General features: G+C 39.1%; 2 protein-coding genes across 5 annotated transcripts in view; one reads left to right on the top strand and one right to left on the bottom strand.

Moving 5' to 3' along the window:
* The window catches only part of LYSMD2 (LysM domain containing 2), a 39362-nt gene extending 29974 nt beyond the window's left edge, over positions 1 to 9388 (top strand). For all 4 annotated transcript variants that reach the window (XM_003420535.4, XM_010600072.3, XM_023539493.2 and 1 more), the window contains 2 exons: positions 7282 to 7613; positions 8844 to 9388. In XM_003420535.4, coding sequence (XP_003420583.1) covers positions 7282 to 7613; positions 8844 to 8886 — 375 coding nt within the window. In that variant the 3' untranslated portion in view covers positions 8887 to 9388. The remainder of the gene's footprint in view (positions 1 to 7281; positions 7614 to 8843) is intronic.
* A 2639-nt stretch (positions 9389 to 12027) lies between these two features.
* Positions 12028 to 16643, bottom strand: part of SCG3 (secretogranin III) — a 55320-nt gene continuing 50704 nt past the window's right edge. The window contains exon 12 of the mRNA XM_003420524.4: positions 12028 to 12536. Coding sequence (XP_003420572.1) covers positions 12418 to 12536 — 119 coding nt within the window. The 3' untranslated portion in view covers positions 12028 to 12417. The remainder of the gene's footprint in view (positions 12537 to 16643) is intronic.

Raw genomic sequence — 16643 nt, 5'->3', positions numbered from 1 at the left:
TGAAGTTGAAAATCTGAACAGACCCATAACAAGAGAAGAGACTGAAAAGGTAATAGAAAAAAAAAAACTCAACAACAAAAAGCCCTGGCCCAGATGACTTCACTGGTAAATTCTACCAAACATTCAGAGAAGAGTCCACATCAGTACTACTCAAACTATTTCAGAACATAGAAGAGGAAGGGATACTGCCAAATTCAACTTCCGAAGCCAGGATAATAACCCTAAGACCAAAACCAGGCAAAGGCACCACAAAAAAAAGAAAATTACAGATCAATATCTCTCAGGAATTTAGATAAAATAATTTTTCAACAAAATTCAAGGCAATAGAATTCAGCATCATATTAAAAAAATAATACACCACGACCAGGTGGAATTTGTACCAGTAGGCAAGGAGGGTTCACATTTAAAAATCAATCAATGTAATCCACCATGTAAATAAAAGAAAGTCATATGATCATCTCAATCGATGCAGAAAAGGCATTCAACAAAGTCCAACACCCATTCCTGATAAAAACTCTCAATAAAATATGTATAGAAGGGAAATCCCTCAGCGTAATAAAGGGCATCTATACATAAAGAAGGAAACCCTGGCGGCATAGTGGTTAAGTGCTACAGCTGCTAACCAGAAGGTCGGCAGTTTGAATCCACCAGGTGCTCCTTGGAAACTCTACAGGGCAGTTCTACTCTGTCCTATAGGGTCGCTATGAGTTGGAATCCACTCAATGGCACTGGGTTTGGTTTTTTGGTATACATAAAGAAAACAAAAATCCTCACAACTGGACCAATGAGCAACATCAAGATAAACCCAGAAAAGATTGAAGTTGTCAGGGATTTCATTTTACTTGGATCCACAATCAACAGCCATGGAAGCGGCAGTCAAGAAATCAAAAAATGCATTGCATTGGGCAAATCTGCTGCAAAGGACCTCTTCAAAGTATTGAAGAGCAAAGATGTCACCGTGAAGACTAAGGTGCGACTGACCCAAGCCATGGTATTTTCAATCACCTCATATGCATGTGAAAGCTGGACAATGAATAAGGAAAACTGAAGAAGAGTTGATGCTTTTGAATTGTGGTGTTGGCGAAAAATATTGAATATACCGTGGACTGCCAAAAGAACGAACAAATCTGTCTTGGAAGAAGTGCAGCCAGAATGCTCCTTAGAGGCAAGGATGGCGAAACTGCGTCTTACATACTTTGGACATGTTGTCAGGAGGGATCAGTCCCTGGAGAAGGACATCACGCTTGGCAGAGTACAGGGTCTGCGGAAAAGAGGAAGACCCTCAAAGAGGTGGATTGACACAGTGGCTGCAACAATGAGCTCAAGCATAACAACGATTGTAAGGATGGCACAAGACCGGGCAGTGTTTCATTCTGCTGTGCATAGGGTCACTATGAGTCGGAACTGACTTGACATCACCTAAAAACAACAACAACAACATACAAAACCAACAGCCATATCATTCTCATTGTAGAGAGACTGAAAATATTCCCCTTGAGAACAGGAACAAGACAAGGATGGCTTTTATCAGCACTCCTATTTAACATTGTGCTGGAAGTCCTAGCTAGAGCAATAAGGCAAGAAAAAGAAATAAAGGGTATCCAAATTGGTAAGGAAGAAGTAAAACTGCCCCTATTTACAAATGATGTGGTACTATATATAGAGAACCCAAAAGACTCCATGAGAAAACTACTGGAACTAATGGAGACATTCAATAGATTAGCAGGATACAAGATACACATACAAAAATCAGCTGGATTCCTATACACCAATAAAGAGACCTGCAAAAAGGAAATCAGGAAAATAATATCATTTATAATAGCACATAAAAAAGTAAAATACTTGAGAATAAATCTAAGCAGGGACATAAGAGACCTATACAAAGAAAACTACAAAACACTACTGCAAAAAATCAAATGAGACCTACATAAATGGAAAAACATACTATGCTCATTGATAGGTGGACTCAACATTGTGAAAATGTAAGTTCTACCCAAGCAGCCTACAAATACAGTACAATCCTGATCCAAATACCAACAGCATTCATTAAAGAGATGGAAAAACTAATTATTAACTTTATATGGAAAGGGAAGAGGCCATGGATAAGTAAAGCACTATTGAAGAAGAATACAGCAGGAGGACACGCAGTACCTGACCTCAGAACCTACTATACAGCTACGATAGTCAAAACAGCCTGGGACTGGTACAACAATAGAAACATTGACCAATGGAACAGAATTGGGAACCCAGATGTAAATCCATTCATATGCGGTCACCTGATCTTTGACAAAGGCCCAAAGTCCATCAAACGGGGAAAAGACAGTCTTTTTAACAAAGGTGCTGGCAAAACTCGATGTCCATCTGTAAAAAGAATGAAGCAGGACTCACACCTTACACCATACACAAAAACTAATTCAAAATGGATCAAAGACCTAAATATTAAACCAAAAACTGTGAAGATCGTAGAAGAAAAAATAGAGTCAACACTAGATGCCCTAATACACTATATAAACAGGATAAAAATCATAACTAAAAATACACAAACACCAAAAGATAAACTAGATAACCAGGATCTTCTAAAAATTAAACATTCATGCTCATCGAAAGACTTCACCAAAAGAATTAAAAGAGAACCTGCAGACTGGGGAAAAATTTTGGGGTATGACAAATCCGACAAAGGTCTTAATCGCTAAAATCTACAGGAAAATCCAACACTTCTACAACAAAAAGACAAATAATCCAATTAAAAATGGGAAAAGGGCATGAACAGATGTTTCACCAAAGACATTCAGGTGGCTAACAGACACATGGGGAAATGCTTGCTATCACTAGCCATTAGAGAAATGCAAATCAAAACTGCAATGAGAAACAAATCACCAACTTAATATGGAAGGGAAAGAGGCCCCGGATAAATAAGGCATTACTGAAAAAGAAGAACAAAGTCGGAGGCTTTACTTTAACCGACTTTAGAACCTATTATACCGCCACAGTAGTCAAAACAGCCTGGTACTGTTACAACAACAGATACCTGGACCAATGGAACAGAATTGAGAATCCAGACATAAACCCATCCACATATGAGTAGCTGATATTTGACAAAGGCCCCAAAACAGTTAAATGGGGAAAAGATAGTCTTTTTAACAAATGGTGCTGGCATAACTGGATATCCACCTGCAAAAAAATGAAACAAGACCCCTACCTCACTCCATGCAGAGAAACTAACTCAAAATGGATCCAAGACCTAAATATAAAACCTAAAATGATAAAGATAATGGAAGAAGAAATAAGGACAACATTAGGAGCCCTAATATATGGCATAAACAATATACAAAACATTATTAAGAATGCAGAAGAAAAACTAGATAACTGGGAGCTCCTAAAAATCAAACACCTATGCTCATCCAAAGACTTCGCCAAAAGAGTGAAAAGATTACCTACACACTGGGAAAAAGTTTTTAGCTATGAGATTTCTGATCAGCGCCTGATCTCTAAAATCTACATGATACTGCAAAAACTCACCTACAAAAAGACAAATAACCCAATTAAAAAATGGGCAAAAGATATGAATAGACACTTCACTAAAGAAGACATTCAGGTAGCTAAGGGATACCAGAGGAAATGTTCAGGATCATTAGCCATTAGAGAAATGCAGATCAAAACTGCAATGAGATTTCATCTCACTCCAACAAGGTTGGCATTAATCCCCAAAACACAAAATAGTAAATGTTGGAGAGGCCGTGGAGAGACTGGAACACTTATACACTGCTGGTGGGAATGTCAAATGGTACAACCACTTTGGAAATCGATTTGGCACTTCCTTAATGGCCCTGGGTTTTTTGGGTTTAAAAAGCTAGAAATATAACTACCATACAACCCAGGAATCCCACTCCTTGGAATATATCCTAGAGAAATGAGAGCCTTTACACGAACAGATATATGCACACCCATGTTTATTGCAGCATTGTTTACAATAGCAAAAAGATTGAAGTAACCAAGGTGCCCATCAACGGATGAATGGGTAAAGTATGGTATATTCACACAATGGAATACTACGCATCGATAAAGAACAGTGAGGAATCTGTGAAACATTTCATAACATGGAGGAACCTGGAAGGCTTTATGCTGAGTGAAATTAGTCAGTTGCAAAAGGACAAATATTGTGTAAGACCACTATTCTAAGAACTTGAGAAATAGTTTAAACTGAGAAGAAAACATTCTTTTGTGGTTATGAGAGGCGGGAGGGAGGGAGGGTGGGAGAGGGGTATTCACTAATTAGATAGTAGATGAGAACTACTTTAGGTGAAGGGAAAGACAACACACAATACAGGGGAGGTCAGCACAACTGGAGTACACCAAAAGCAAAGAAGTTTCCTGAATAAACTGAATGCTTCGAAGACCAGCATAGCAGGGGCAGGGGTCTGGGGACCATGGTTTCAGGGGACATCTAAGTCAATTGGCATAATAAAAACTATTAAGAAAACATTCTGCATCCCACTTTGAAGAGTGGCGTCTGGGGTCTTAAATGCTAGCAAGTGGCCATCTAAGATGCATCAATTGGTCGCAACCCACATGGATCAAAGGAGATTGAAGAACACCAAGGACACAAGGTAATTACGAGCCCAAGAGACAGAAAGGGCCATATGAACCGGAGACTACATCATCCTGAGACCAGAAGAACTAGATGGTGCCCGGCTACACCCGATGACTGCCCTGACAGGGAACACAACAGAGAACCCCTGAGGGAGCAGGAGAACAGTGGGATGCAGACTTCAAATTCTCATAAAAAGACCAGACTTAATGGTCTGACTGAGACTGGAAGGACCCTGGAGGTCATGGCCCCCAGACCTTCTGTTGGCCCAGGACAGAAACCATTCCCAAAGCCAACTCTTCAGACATGGATTGGACTGGATAATGGGTTGGAGAGGGATGCTGGTGAGGAGTGAGCTTCTTGGATCTGGTGGACACTTGAGACTATGTTGGCATCTCCTGCCTGGAGGGGAGATGAGAGGGCAGAGGGGGTTAGAAGCTGGTGAAATGGACACAAAAAGAGAGTGTAGAGGGAGAGAGCAGGTGGTCTCTTTAGGGGGAGAGTAATTGGGAGTGTGTAGCAAGGTGTCTATGGGTTTTTGTGTGAGAGACTGACTTGATTTGTAAACTTTCACTTAAAGCACAATAAAAATTATATAAAAAATATGAAACTACATTTTTAAATAATTCAATTTTTAGAGCAAAAAAACCCAAACAAAACAGTGAAGACAGCAGCAATCAATTAAAGCAAAATAAATGATATTACACTCTCTGAAGAGGCTGATCTCACTGGGTGTAATGCACAAGATGGTGTGTTTTGTAAATAAGTAAACCACCAGGACCCTGAGAGGAAAACTTGGTGAAACGTGGGCTAACTGTACAAATGTAAAAATGACCCATGATGACTCTGGAATATGACTCATAGCCTGTAATGTGTGCAAAAGATAAATGGATCCTCAATTAAAAAAAAAAAAACTGCAATGAGATACCATCTCACCCCAACATTACTGGCACTAATCAAAAAAACAGAGAACAAATGTTGGAAAGTCTGCACTGTTGGTGGTAATGCAAAATGGTACAACCATTTTGGAAAACAATATGGCACTTCCCTAAAAAGCTAGAAATAGAAATACCATATGATCCAGATCAGCAATCCCTCTCCTAGGAATATATCCTAGAGAAATAAGAGCCATTACATGAATAGACATATGCACACCCATATTCATTGCAGCATTATTCACAATAGCAAAAAGATGGAAACAACCTAAGTGCCCATCAACAGATGAATGGATAAACAAACTATGGTACATGCACATAATGGAATACTACACAGCAATAAAGAACAGTGATGAACCTGTGAAACACCTCACAACGTGGATGAATCTGGAGGGCATTATACTGAGTGTAATAAGTCAATCATAAAAGGACAAATATTCTATGAGACGGCTATTGTAAAAACTCATGAAAAGGTTTACACACAAAAAGGAACAATCTTTGATGGTTGAGGGAGGGAAGGATGGGGAGGGAAAAACATTAACTAGACAATAGAAAACTGGTAACTTTGGTGAAGTGGTAACTTTTGGTGGAAGTCAGCACAACTTGACAAAGGCAAGGTCACGGAAGCTCCATAAGACACATCCAGACTTTCTGAGGGACCAAATTACTGGACTGAGGGCTGGGGACCATGGACTCAGGGAATATCTAGCTCAATTGGCATAGCGTAGTTTATAAAGAAAATGTTCTACATCCTACTTTGGTGAGTAGCATCTGGGGTCTTAAAAGCTTATGAGTGGCCACCTAAGAAACTCCACTGGTCCTACCCTGTCTGGAGCAAGGGAGAATGAAGAAAACTAAAGACATAAGGAAAAGATTAGTCCAAAGGACTAATGGGCCACAAGTACCACAGCCTCCATCAGACTGAGTCCAGCATAACTAGATGGTGCCCAGCTACCACCACCAACAGCTCTGACAGGGGTCACAATAGAGGGTCCCAGATGGAGCTGGAGAAATATGAAGAACAAAATTCTAACTCACACGTACAAAAAAAGACCATATTTACTGGTCTGACAGAAACTGGAGAAACGCTGAGAGCACGGCCCCAAGACACTCTTTTAACTCAGTACTGAAGTCACTCCTGAGGTTCATCCTTCAGCCAAAGTTTAGACAAGCCCATAAAACAAAACAAGACTAACTGGGCACACCATCCCAGTGGCAAGAATGAGAAGGCAGGAGGGGACAGGAAAGCTGGTAAGGGGAACCCAAGGTCAAGAAGGGGAGAGTGTTGACATGTCGTGGGGTTGGCAACCAGTGTCACAAAACAATGTGTGTATTGTTTAATGAGAAACTAATTGCTCTGTAAACCTTCATCTAAAACCAAAAACACAATAATAATAATAAAAAAAGAATGAATTTTGTTAAATAAGTGCTAAAAATCCTATATTTTTTTAACTTTTGGGATTTAAGGCTGCCCATGGTCGTGGTGGGTCATATTGGTAAAAGCTGCCTTTTAGGGAAAATAATAGAGTGGGAAAAAAATTAATTTTCTTTTTTTTAAATTGGGAACAGAATTTCCAAACATTTTTTGAAATAACTGGAGGCACCTGGGGAGGTGACCAAACCTGAATTAAGAATCTCGAATCTTACAGAGGGCATTGAACACATTTTGTTCATGAATATTTTTAGCTCTTGTTGTGTAACAAACCCTAATCCTGAATTTAGTTTTGTAACTTGATGTTTCCTTTTTTTATATTTTAGATGGAGCAGATAAAAAGGGCAAATAAACTGTTTACCAATGATTGTATATTTCTGAAGAAAACTTTGAACATCCCAGTTATATCAGAGAAGCCTTCGTTGTTTAATGGAATTAACTCAATTGATTCTGCAGAAAATGAAACTCTTGATAGTAGTCTTTCTCATGAAGAAGAGCCATTTGTGGCTAGGGAAGTCCTGTCTCCTCCCAGTCCTCATGAATCTGATATTCGGCCTGTGCAGTCGGAGGAAGTGTCAGCCAGAGATTTCCTGCAGAGACTAGACTTGCAGATTAAGTTATCAACACAGGCAGCCAAGAAACTAAAAGAAGAAAGCAGGTAAAAACGCCCCTGGTAAAAATGTCAGAGGCTGAATAAATTATTTTCTTAAATGCCCTTGCTTGGCCAAATCTTTCTTCTTTTTGCTTTAGAAATTGTGTTTTAATTCTAGGAAAGCATTTTTAATATTAAGTCTAAACAAAGGTGGTTTTTGGGTAGAGGTACTGCATTCTGCATAAAACTTTATCTGTCTTAACACTTTATTATAAAAACTTTGCTTCTTTGCTTTAATAGCATAACTGTCAAGCTAGCATTTCTGAGTAGCAGCCAGGTAGAGGCATGTAGTTGATACCTTCAAGGGAAGCAGTGCCCTAGACAATGCTTGTAAAATATAGATCCTTATAAAATTTGTCAGTTATTGTCCATTATTTATGTTACCTGGTGTTTGCTACCTAAGATCTCATGTGAGCTTATTTTTTTTTTTGTCTTTTAAAAAATTTGGTACTAAAACAAGCCTTTCTTCTACAGTATCGGTTTCCTTATTTCTTTATGATTTCAAGAATGGCACAACCTACTGTGTTTGTTTTTGCCCAGGCTACCAAGAAGCTTGCAACTAAAATTGATGCTCAGGATCAACTACTGTAGTATATCTTATGATTCATGTATTTGTTTCCTTTTCCTTTCTTTAGTCCCAGTTTTTAATTTCTATTTTATTCATTTTGTTATATGTATGGCCTTTATTGTAGACACCTCAAATCCTTTTGGGAAAGAGGTGGAATATAAAAAAATAAATATAATTAATTTGTAACTTAATGTAGGCTCCCTGGGTGGCACAAATGGTTAAGTGCTCAACTACCAGACAAAAGAGTGGCAGTTTGAACCTACCCAGAGTTGCCTTGGAAGATAGTCCTGGTGATCTGCTTTGGAAAGCTCCCAGCGTTAAAAACCTTATGGAGCACACATGGGGTTGTCATGAGTGGGGATCAACTCAATGGCAACTAACAATAACAGCAACAAAATAATTTAATATAACATATTTAAATATAGAAATATCATTTTTTATTCCAGTAACTGACACACCAATTCTTCTAAATTCTGTACTACCTAATGGAGATAATAAGGTCTACCTTAATATTTGCATTTCATACAACTTTCAAGGAATTCACACTATTTATAAGTTGATATATTCCTGCCCTTCTCCAGCAACTGGATATTAAGTTGTATAAGTATACATATTAGTTTTCTGAATATAGTTTTTAAACATTCATTTATACACTTTCTTTTTTTCAGAGATGAAGAAAGTCCCTATGCAACCTCCCTCTATCAGAGTTAGATGATTAGGCGGCCTAACTAACTTGGAGTAAGAAATGGTTGGACCATAAGGAAACCAAGAACTGAAGATTCGAAAGCGTGTCTTTTAAATTTCCAAAGCATACATCTTAAAATCACAATTTAGTAGTTCTGCCTACTGCAATTGCACTGAAGTGATCAGTTCCCTCTAGCTTTCTGTAATTTTAAGTCTTATCATGGCACGGGAGCAAGATGCATCCTAAAGCTTATCACTTTTGTAGGAGGTGGTAGTTTTCAGACAAGCTTTTGACATAAAGCATCAAAGATTATTTACATATTCAAGATGAAAACAGTTTATCTCCTCATGAAATTGTAGTTATGTGAAAAATATGTTGCTGTTTATGTGATGCTGAATTTGCTGTGTTTATAACTTAAGTGCTATATATATATATTTCAATATGTATTACATTTTCTGTAGTAATAGAACCAAATTTTGTTTGTTATTTTGTAAAAATAAACTACAAGAATCTGAATGAGAAAATAAACCATGTTTCCATATTTGGGTCTTCAGGTTTTTAAAACAAATGTAATTGATTTTTAAATTATATTTTTACAGTGGTGACAGCTTCTCCTGCACTTTAATGATTCTTATAAATGCAATTTTGGGAAAAAAAGTTTGAATAATTTAAAAGCAAATTTATTACAGTTACTAGTAACTTTCGACTCTTCATATTTGACCTGATATGTTTCAGATATAGTGAGAACATGGCATACGGTCAAAAGCACAAATAAACAATACCATCATCTGGTACATTGGTGAATTCAAGTTTGTATTTCATGGACAGATCACGTTATAGAGTGTTTTGCAGTTACTGTGCTTATTTGAATTGAGGATTAAATTTTTATTGCCTTTTTCTTATCTATATTATATATATATATGTTACTGCAGTAAACAAAGCAATATATCGTTTACAATTAAATATTTTTTGGCCTCAATTTCTGTTCAACTACCAGATTCAATAAATTCTTAGACTTCCACAAAGACTCCCCTGGATTTACCATTCTCCATCATCGCAGAAGGAATTTGCTTTCCAAGGCATAAAGGGGACTAGCTTGGACCTTTCTTTTTCCCTCATTTAGTCTCCCTTTTTTCTCTTCTGTCCCTATTTTCTCTCTTTCGTCATTTTCTTCCTCCCATCTTGCTCCTCCAGTTCTTCAATTAAAGCCAGAAACAAGTGCCCTTAGGTGTTAATGCAGTGAAGCTTGCAGGACTAGACTCACCCATATTCAGCCCTTGAGGCTGACCGGTGCATTAAGGGGAAGCATTAACTGTCTGCGTTTATCTTGCCAAATTTCTTGTTTGTTTATAACATAGGCAATGCTTTGTGTTTTGTTTAATTTTTATGTTATCATGGCATCTTTGATTGTGCTTTGCTGTTTTCTTGCATTAACTACTATCTGAACTGTGGGGAATTAGTTGGAAGAGAACACTTAAAAAAAGCAGTAATAAAGGAAAGGAAACAGTTATGTAAAAAAAAAAAAAAAGGCCAGGCCTTTGTGGAGGCATAGGAACTTTAAAATACAGAATTATCATGCTGTTTAACATAATCTTAAATTTGAGAGTAATCCAAAAGACATTCATCCAAAGACATTATTCAAAAGATGTAACATAAACTCAAATTTTGAAATTAAGACCATAATCTCAAAAACATTTTTGAGTCCTGTTTTATTTTTGCCTACGGCAGCCTCTCTTAGCAATTTCTACTTAAAACCTCTTTCCTCTCCACATTATCAGTAACTGAATTCTTTGTGACCCCAGTCAGACAGTACAGGGCTACTTTAGTTCCTGCTGTAGGGGAATACACTGACAAGAAGCCTGGCTTCTAGTCCCAGCCTAAATCATATATGGCCACATGATTTTGAGCATATCCTGGGCTCGATGTTCTTTTTGTGAATGTTTCCTCACTTATAAAACAGGACTTAATAATCTCCTTTTGATTAATAATCTCCTTTTGTCTCGGATATTGATAGGAGCAAATAAATGTCAATGTTCTTGGGAAACGACAATAAACTTTCTAAATAATTTTATTTTTTTAAATGCTACATACACATTTAGGTAAATTATAGAAAGTGAACGGATAAAACAGTTCAGTCACAGCAAGTTCTCTCTGATGCAGAAGCAGCCTGTTGGGACTACAGGACATGGGCAAATAGTCATGTTATCAAAGAAGACCTCGTCCAAATGGTCTATGTACTTTGTACTTACTGTACTTTGACAAGTGTAGTTTGGGTAAAGGTGTTTTTAATGCCCTCTCATCACTTACCCATAGGTACTGGTTCCCTAGAACATAGAGAGTTCAGTTTTTGTGTGTCAGGTTTTGTTTTTTGTTTTTGCAACTCTAAAGAGAAGATGGGGAAGAGCAGCGGTGGTCTCTGACCCCTGGAAACAGCCTCTCACAGCTCACCTGAGTTCCCAGTCCTCACCAAAAGGTAAATACCGCATCGGAGTACTCAAGACAGCAATGTAGGTACTTGAAGGCCATTTGAGGTAGTGGCAGCTAATAAATAAAGCATTGTTATTTTTATGATTTAAACTGAAAGATATAGGAAAATATTTATGTAGTTAATTTACATTGAACAATACATTTTCAAAGCATTTTTTTAGTTTGGGAACACCGACCGGGAATATTTCAGGAGAGGACTGTTTGTGGTAGTGGAAAGCTCATTACCAGCCTTGGTTCACAGGGAACAGAGTGATTTTTAATCCTATTTCTATCAGACTGCCTGACCCTCTTGCTCTGTTAATATTTTTTTAGTCTTGGATCAAATCCAGTTTAAATAACTGTAGATTTGGCATAAATTTTTACCTTGTTTAATATAGTATTTATGACCTCATTTATCTTCTTGGAAAGTACATAAGTATCCCTCTTTATGAGCAAACTCAAACATCTGAAAACCCACTAATAAGAAATGTTAAGAGTAGGGAGAAACTTAATTCATCAGCGAACCCTATGTCTATTTTTCATTGGGCCTGATAAAGAGCCAGCTAAAAAGAGCAACTGAAAAAGCAGATGACCGTCCTTCAAGCTATAGAGGCTTTGAGGAAATGTGAATTCATTTCAACTCCCAAAACGGAACTGTGAGTGGGAAAGACATCTCGTATCAAACACACTCTAATCTTCGAGGTGCTGTGGTTCCTTGCTCAAGAGCCCCCGTAGTTCTTCAGGGAGTGCTTATATGTGTAAGACAGAAGGCAGAGGGCTTCATTTTACATTCAGATCATTAAAAGCTTTTCCAAAGGCCACATCTCTGATTATAAAGTTTAAGTCTATGAGGAAATGATTCTAGATGCAAAATCTCAGCTTATATACATCTTTACTTTTCAGATAGTGTTTATGGTTTCAACCACTTCTAAAAGGTTATTATAAATTTAGCACTTTCTAATAATCCTTAGGTTAAGATTTTTTTCAATAATCCTTAGGTTAAGATAACTTTAATCACAGAGTAGAGGTATTTTAAAAGCTATATTATGTTTTCAGAAACAGTCAAAAGACTCCTGGATCCTTTGCCACTTTTACAGGCTACTGTAAATGCGCTTGATGGCATCAGCTTCTTCTTTATCAAGGATGCCTTTCTCCACATAAGCATCAGTTTGTTGGGTGATGAAATCCCTCATCTTCGAAAGGTCATAATCTGGAAAATATTATGGGAGCATTAAGATAGGGAACAGAGGGGCCCCCAAATCTGCAATTCACATAGACAAATTAAAGTAACAAATAACAGGAAATGGGCCAGGGCACAGAAACAAAGCCATTCCCCAGAACAGTGGGGCAGAGTATCAGAAAATAGCCTGAAAACTTCTTTGAAGTTGTCTTTCAGAAGCAGCTGAATAAAACTAGCCCCAGGGACATGTGCAGAACATCCACCTGTGACTGTTGTGTGACCTTCCACCAGGGGCAGTGAGGGGCTGCAGCAGCAGCTTGGGGAATTGAACTCGGGGAGCAAGAGACTGCACAGGTGCGACACCCCATAATAAGTCCTGCTACGAATCCCCAGAGACCTCTGGGACAGGAGCCATCTTAGAAAGCTGCTGCGCATGCTCCGTAGTTAACACATTCCCGCCTAAGCCTATGAATAAACATGAATCTTTTCCTACCCAAGAACTTTTAAAAACTCAGGCAAGCCCTTTGTTCTGTTGGGGGGGGTGGGGTATGCATTGCTTAGGCCCTCCTTGTCTCCGCTTGCAAGCCTCTTCAATAAAGCTTTGCTCGTTTGTGCCTTATCTGCTCATTCTTGACCAGTGAGAGGCAAGAACCTTATTCAATTCTGGCAAAAGCATCATGAGCAAACATGGCAAGTCCAATCCCATTAGAGTGACCACCATTAACTGAGAAGCATTCTGTACCATAACACAATTACTATTTCCCTGTCTTGCATGTTGGGAGATATCATGGATTAAATTATGTCCCCCTAAAAATGTGTGAATCAACTTGGTTGGGCCATGGTTTCTAGTATTATGTGGTTGTCCTTCATTTTGTGATTGTAATTTTATGTTGAGAGGATTAGGGTGGGATTATAACACCACCCTTATTCAGGTCACCTCCATGATCCAAGGTAAAGGGAGTTTCCCTGGGGTGTGGCCTGCACCACCTTTTATCTCTCAAGAGATGAAAGGGAAGGAAGCAGGGAGTGGGGGACCTCATACTACCAAGAAAGCAGTGCCAGAAATAGAGCGTGCCCTTTAGACATGGGGTCCTTGCCCTGAGAAGCTCCTTGACCAGGGGAAGATTGAGGACAAGGACTTTCCTCTAGAGCCAACATAGAGTGAAAGCCTTCCCCTGGAGCCGATGCCCTGAATCTGGACTTGTAAACTACTAGACTGTGAGAAAATAAATTTCTCTTTGTTAAAGCCATCCACTTGTGGTATTTCTGTTATAGCAGCACTAGATAACTAAGACAGGAGACATTAGAATTCTCAGCATTGGTGCAGTGCTTTGCAGTTTACCCTGTGTACTGTGTTATTTCAGGTGCTCTTCCTCAGAACCCTGTGAAGTACTCAGGTGGGAGTACGTCCTCATTTGACTAAGAAGGAAAGCAGTGCCTAGATTAGGGCTTCACAGGCTGGGGCTCTTGAACGCTGCAGATGCATATTCACTGGGCCTGGGGTGGAGCCTAGATTCTGCATTTTTAATAAGTTCTCAGAGGATGGTGCTGCTCCTGGTCCCGGAACCACACTTGGGGTAACAAGATCCTAAAGGTTAAAATGCCTTGTCCAAGGTCACACAGTGAACATTACAGTCAGAACCAGGTAGTCTGACTTCCTGTCATTATACCAAGTTGTCAAGTCCCTGTTGATGTGATAACCTACTTTTTAATTCAAAAGCCATCACACCACCCACCAAAAACAAATCCTGGTAAGGAGGCTGCCTACAGTATCTTTCTGAAGACTTAAAAAAGAAACATCATCCCTTGATTCTTTAATGATCCTATTTTGGGAAATAAAAAACACGAAAGTAAAAATCACCTGAATTCTATTAATCATAGATAACCACAGTTGATATTTTGTTATGTTTCTTCTACTGCTTTTTAAATATATTTATCTCAACCCAGAATTGAAATCACAGTGTACTTACACCCTTAGTACTAGCTGTTTTCACTTAACTTCACACAGTGAGCATTAGTATTCCTCAGAAACACCATTTTTAATGGCTACATACAAATCCTAGTAAGGAGGCTGCCTACAGCATCTTTCTGAAGACTTAAAAAAGAAACATCTTCCCTTGATTCTTTAATTATTGTGTGCCTATTGTTTAAAAAACGGGAAATAAAAAACATGAAAGTAAAAATCACCTGAATTCTATTAATCATAGATAACTACAGTTGATATTTTGTTATGTTTCTTCTACTGCTTTTTAAATACATTTATCTCAACCCAGAATTGAAATCACAGTGTACGTACACCCTAGTAGTAGCTGTTTTCGCTTAACTTCACACAGTGAGCATTAATATTCCTCAGAAACACCATTTTTAATGGCTATATACATTCTATAAACCAAACCAAACCCAGTGGCGTCGAGTCCATTCCGACTCATAGCGACCCTATAGGACAGAGTAGAACTGCCCCATAGAGTTTCCAAAGAGCACCTGGAGAATTCAAACTGCCGACCCTTTGGTTAACAGCTGTAGCACTTAACCACTACGCCACCAGGGTTTCCACACATTCTATAGAGGTATCAAAATTTATGATACAAATCTCCTGTGGTGAACATCCAAGTCTTCCACACTGTAAAGCACTTGGTGCGAATTGACCCTCCAGACTGTGCATTGCCTGAACCTGAGTTCCTTGAGGACAATGCCATTGTCTTTGCAGCCTTGACATCTGGGACAAAGCCCTGCCTTCTGTTTGTAAAGGGGAGAGGAAGGAGAGACTGGGGACACAGGAGTGTCAAGTGCTCCAGGGCCACAATTAGCTGCTTTGAATGTAATCTGAACTTGGGTGGGTCACTTGGGCCTCTTTTAACCCTTGCTTGAAGGGAAAACTAAGCATGAAGGATCTCTCTACAGTTGCTTAACTGTTTATCATCCCAAGATGAGGTGAGGCTCAGAGAGCTAGTTTCCTCTTCATCAAAGAAGGCATCTGCTCCCCATCAGGGCATGGCCGTGAAGATTAAAAGACAGAATAGCCCCCAGTCATTGCGCACTTAGCAACTATCATCTTATTTGCTCCTCCCCAAACCCTATGTAGTAGCACCATTTCAGAGATGAAGAAACAGGAACAAAGGGGATAAGTAACTCGCTCAGGAAGTGGTAGAGTTGGGATTTGAACCCAGGTTTGTCTGTAGTCTCTTTGACCGCTCTACTGCCTTGAAGTAGTGGGTGTAAATCATCTAACACAGCAAACATTCAACAAGTGCTTGCTTCTTTTGGACTATTCCCTTCCTCTCAGGCACAAAATAGAGAATCTATGTGAGTGTACATTTTGAGCGCACATCACAAAGTGATCCCTGACTGACTCAGAGGGCACTGAGAGACACTGGGGATGAGCTCTTAAGAATCAGTTACAGTGTCAACACCTTTAATGGAACAAAAAGCAGACTCCCAAGGACAGATGTAGAGATGTCCAGGTGATCTGAATGGGCAAACAGGAAAACATTATGCTTTCTTTTGCAATGGAAATCCTAGCTTACATCAGTTCAATGTAACTGACCAAGCTATTACCGTGTTCAGTGGGAAAATTAGCCAGGTGCAGAGGAAAGGCACTTGGATTCTAACGCGTGCCCTGCCCTAACTGGGTATTAGAAGTTGCATAAGCCACTTAACTACCTTCCTAACTTCAAAAAGGTTTTGAGGCTGTGAGACTCAAAAGAGATAAGGGCTGTGATACACTTCTTAAAAAGTAAAAACTTTTGTTTATGGATGCATAAGATTTTATTATCACCCTTGATATTATATCACATGGACCTCACTTGCCTGGGCTTGGGGAAGAGATTCAGGACTCCTAGACCTCTGCCAAAGGGCATCAGCAGAGGTTAAGAAAAGCCAGAGCTAATAGGAAGTCTTCCTGCCCATGTGGCTGCAGTCACTGAGTGGCCCTAAGACCCAGATCCCCACAGGCTTTGAGAGATGATTCAAGTCAACCAAAGCACTGACGAGGGTAGTGGAGAAAGAAATCCTTGTTTCTTTAGGAGGGTATCCTGTATATTGCCCTCACTTTCTGGAGGCAGAAGGGAGCATCGAACCCAACACTGTCATTCTGGAGTTTGCTCACACATCTTTCAACATGCGAGCATCGGGGTCTCA

The sequence above is a fragment of the Loxodonta africana genome, chromosome 12, assembly GCF_030014295.1.
Source record: "Loxodonta africana isolate mLoxAfr1 chromosome 12, mLoxAfr1.hap2, whole genome shotgun sequence".
Lineage (NCBI taxonomy): Eukaryota > Metazoa > Chordata > Mammalia > Proboscidea > Elephantidae > Loxodonta > Loxodonta africana.
The sequence above is the reverse complement of the archived record's forward strand: the minus strand, read 5'-3'. Positions and strand labels throughout refer to the sequence as shown.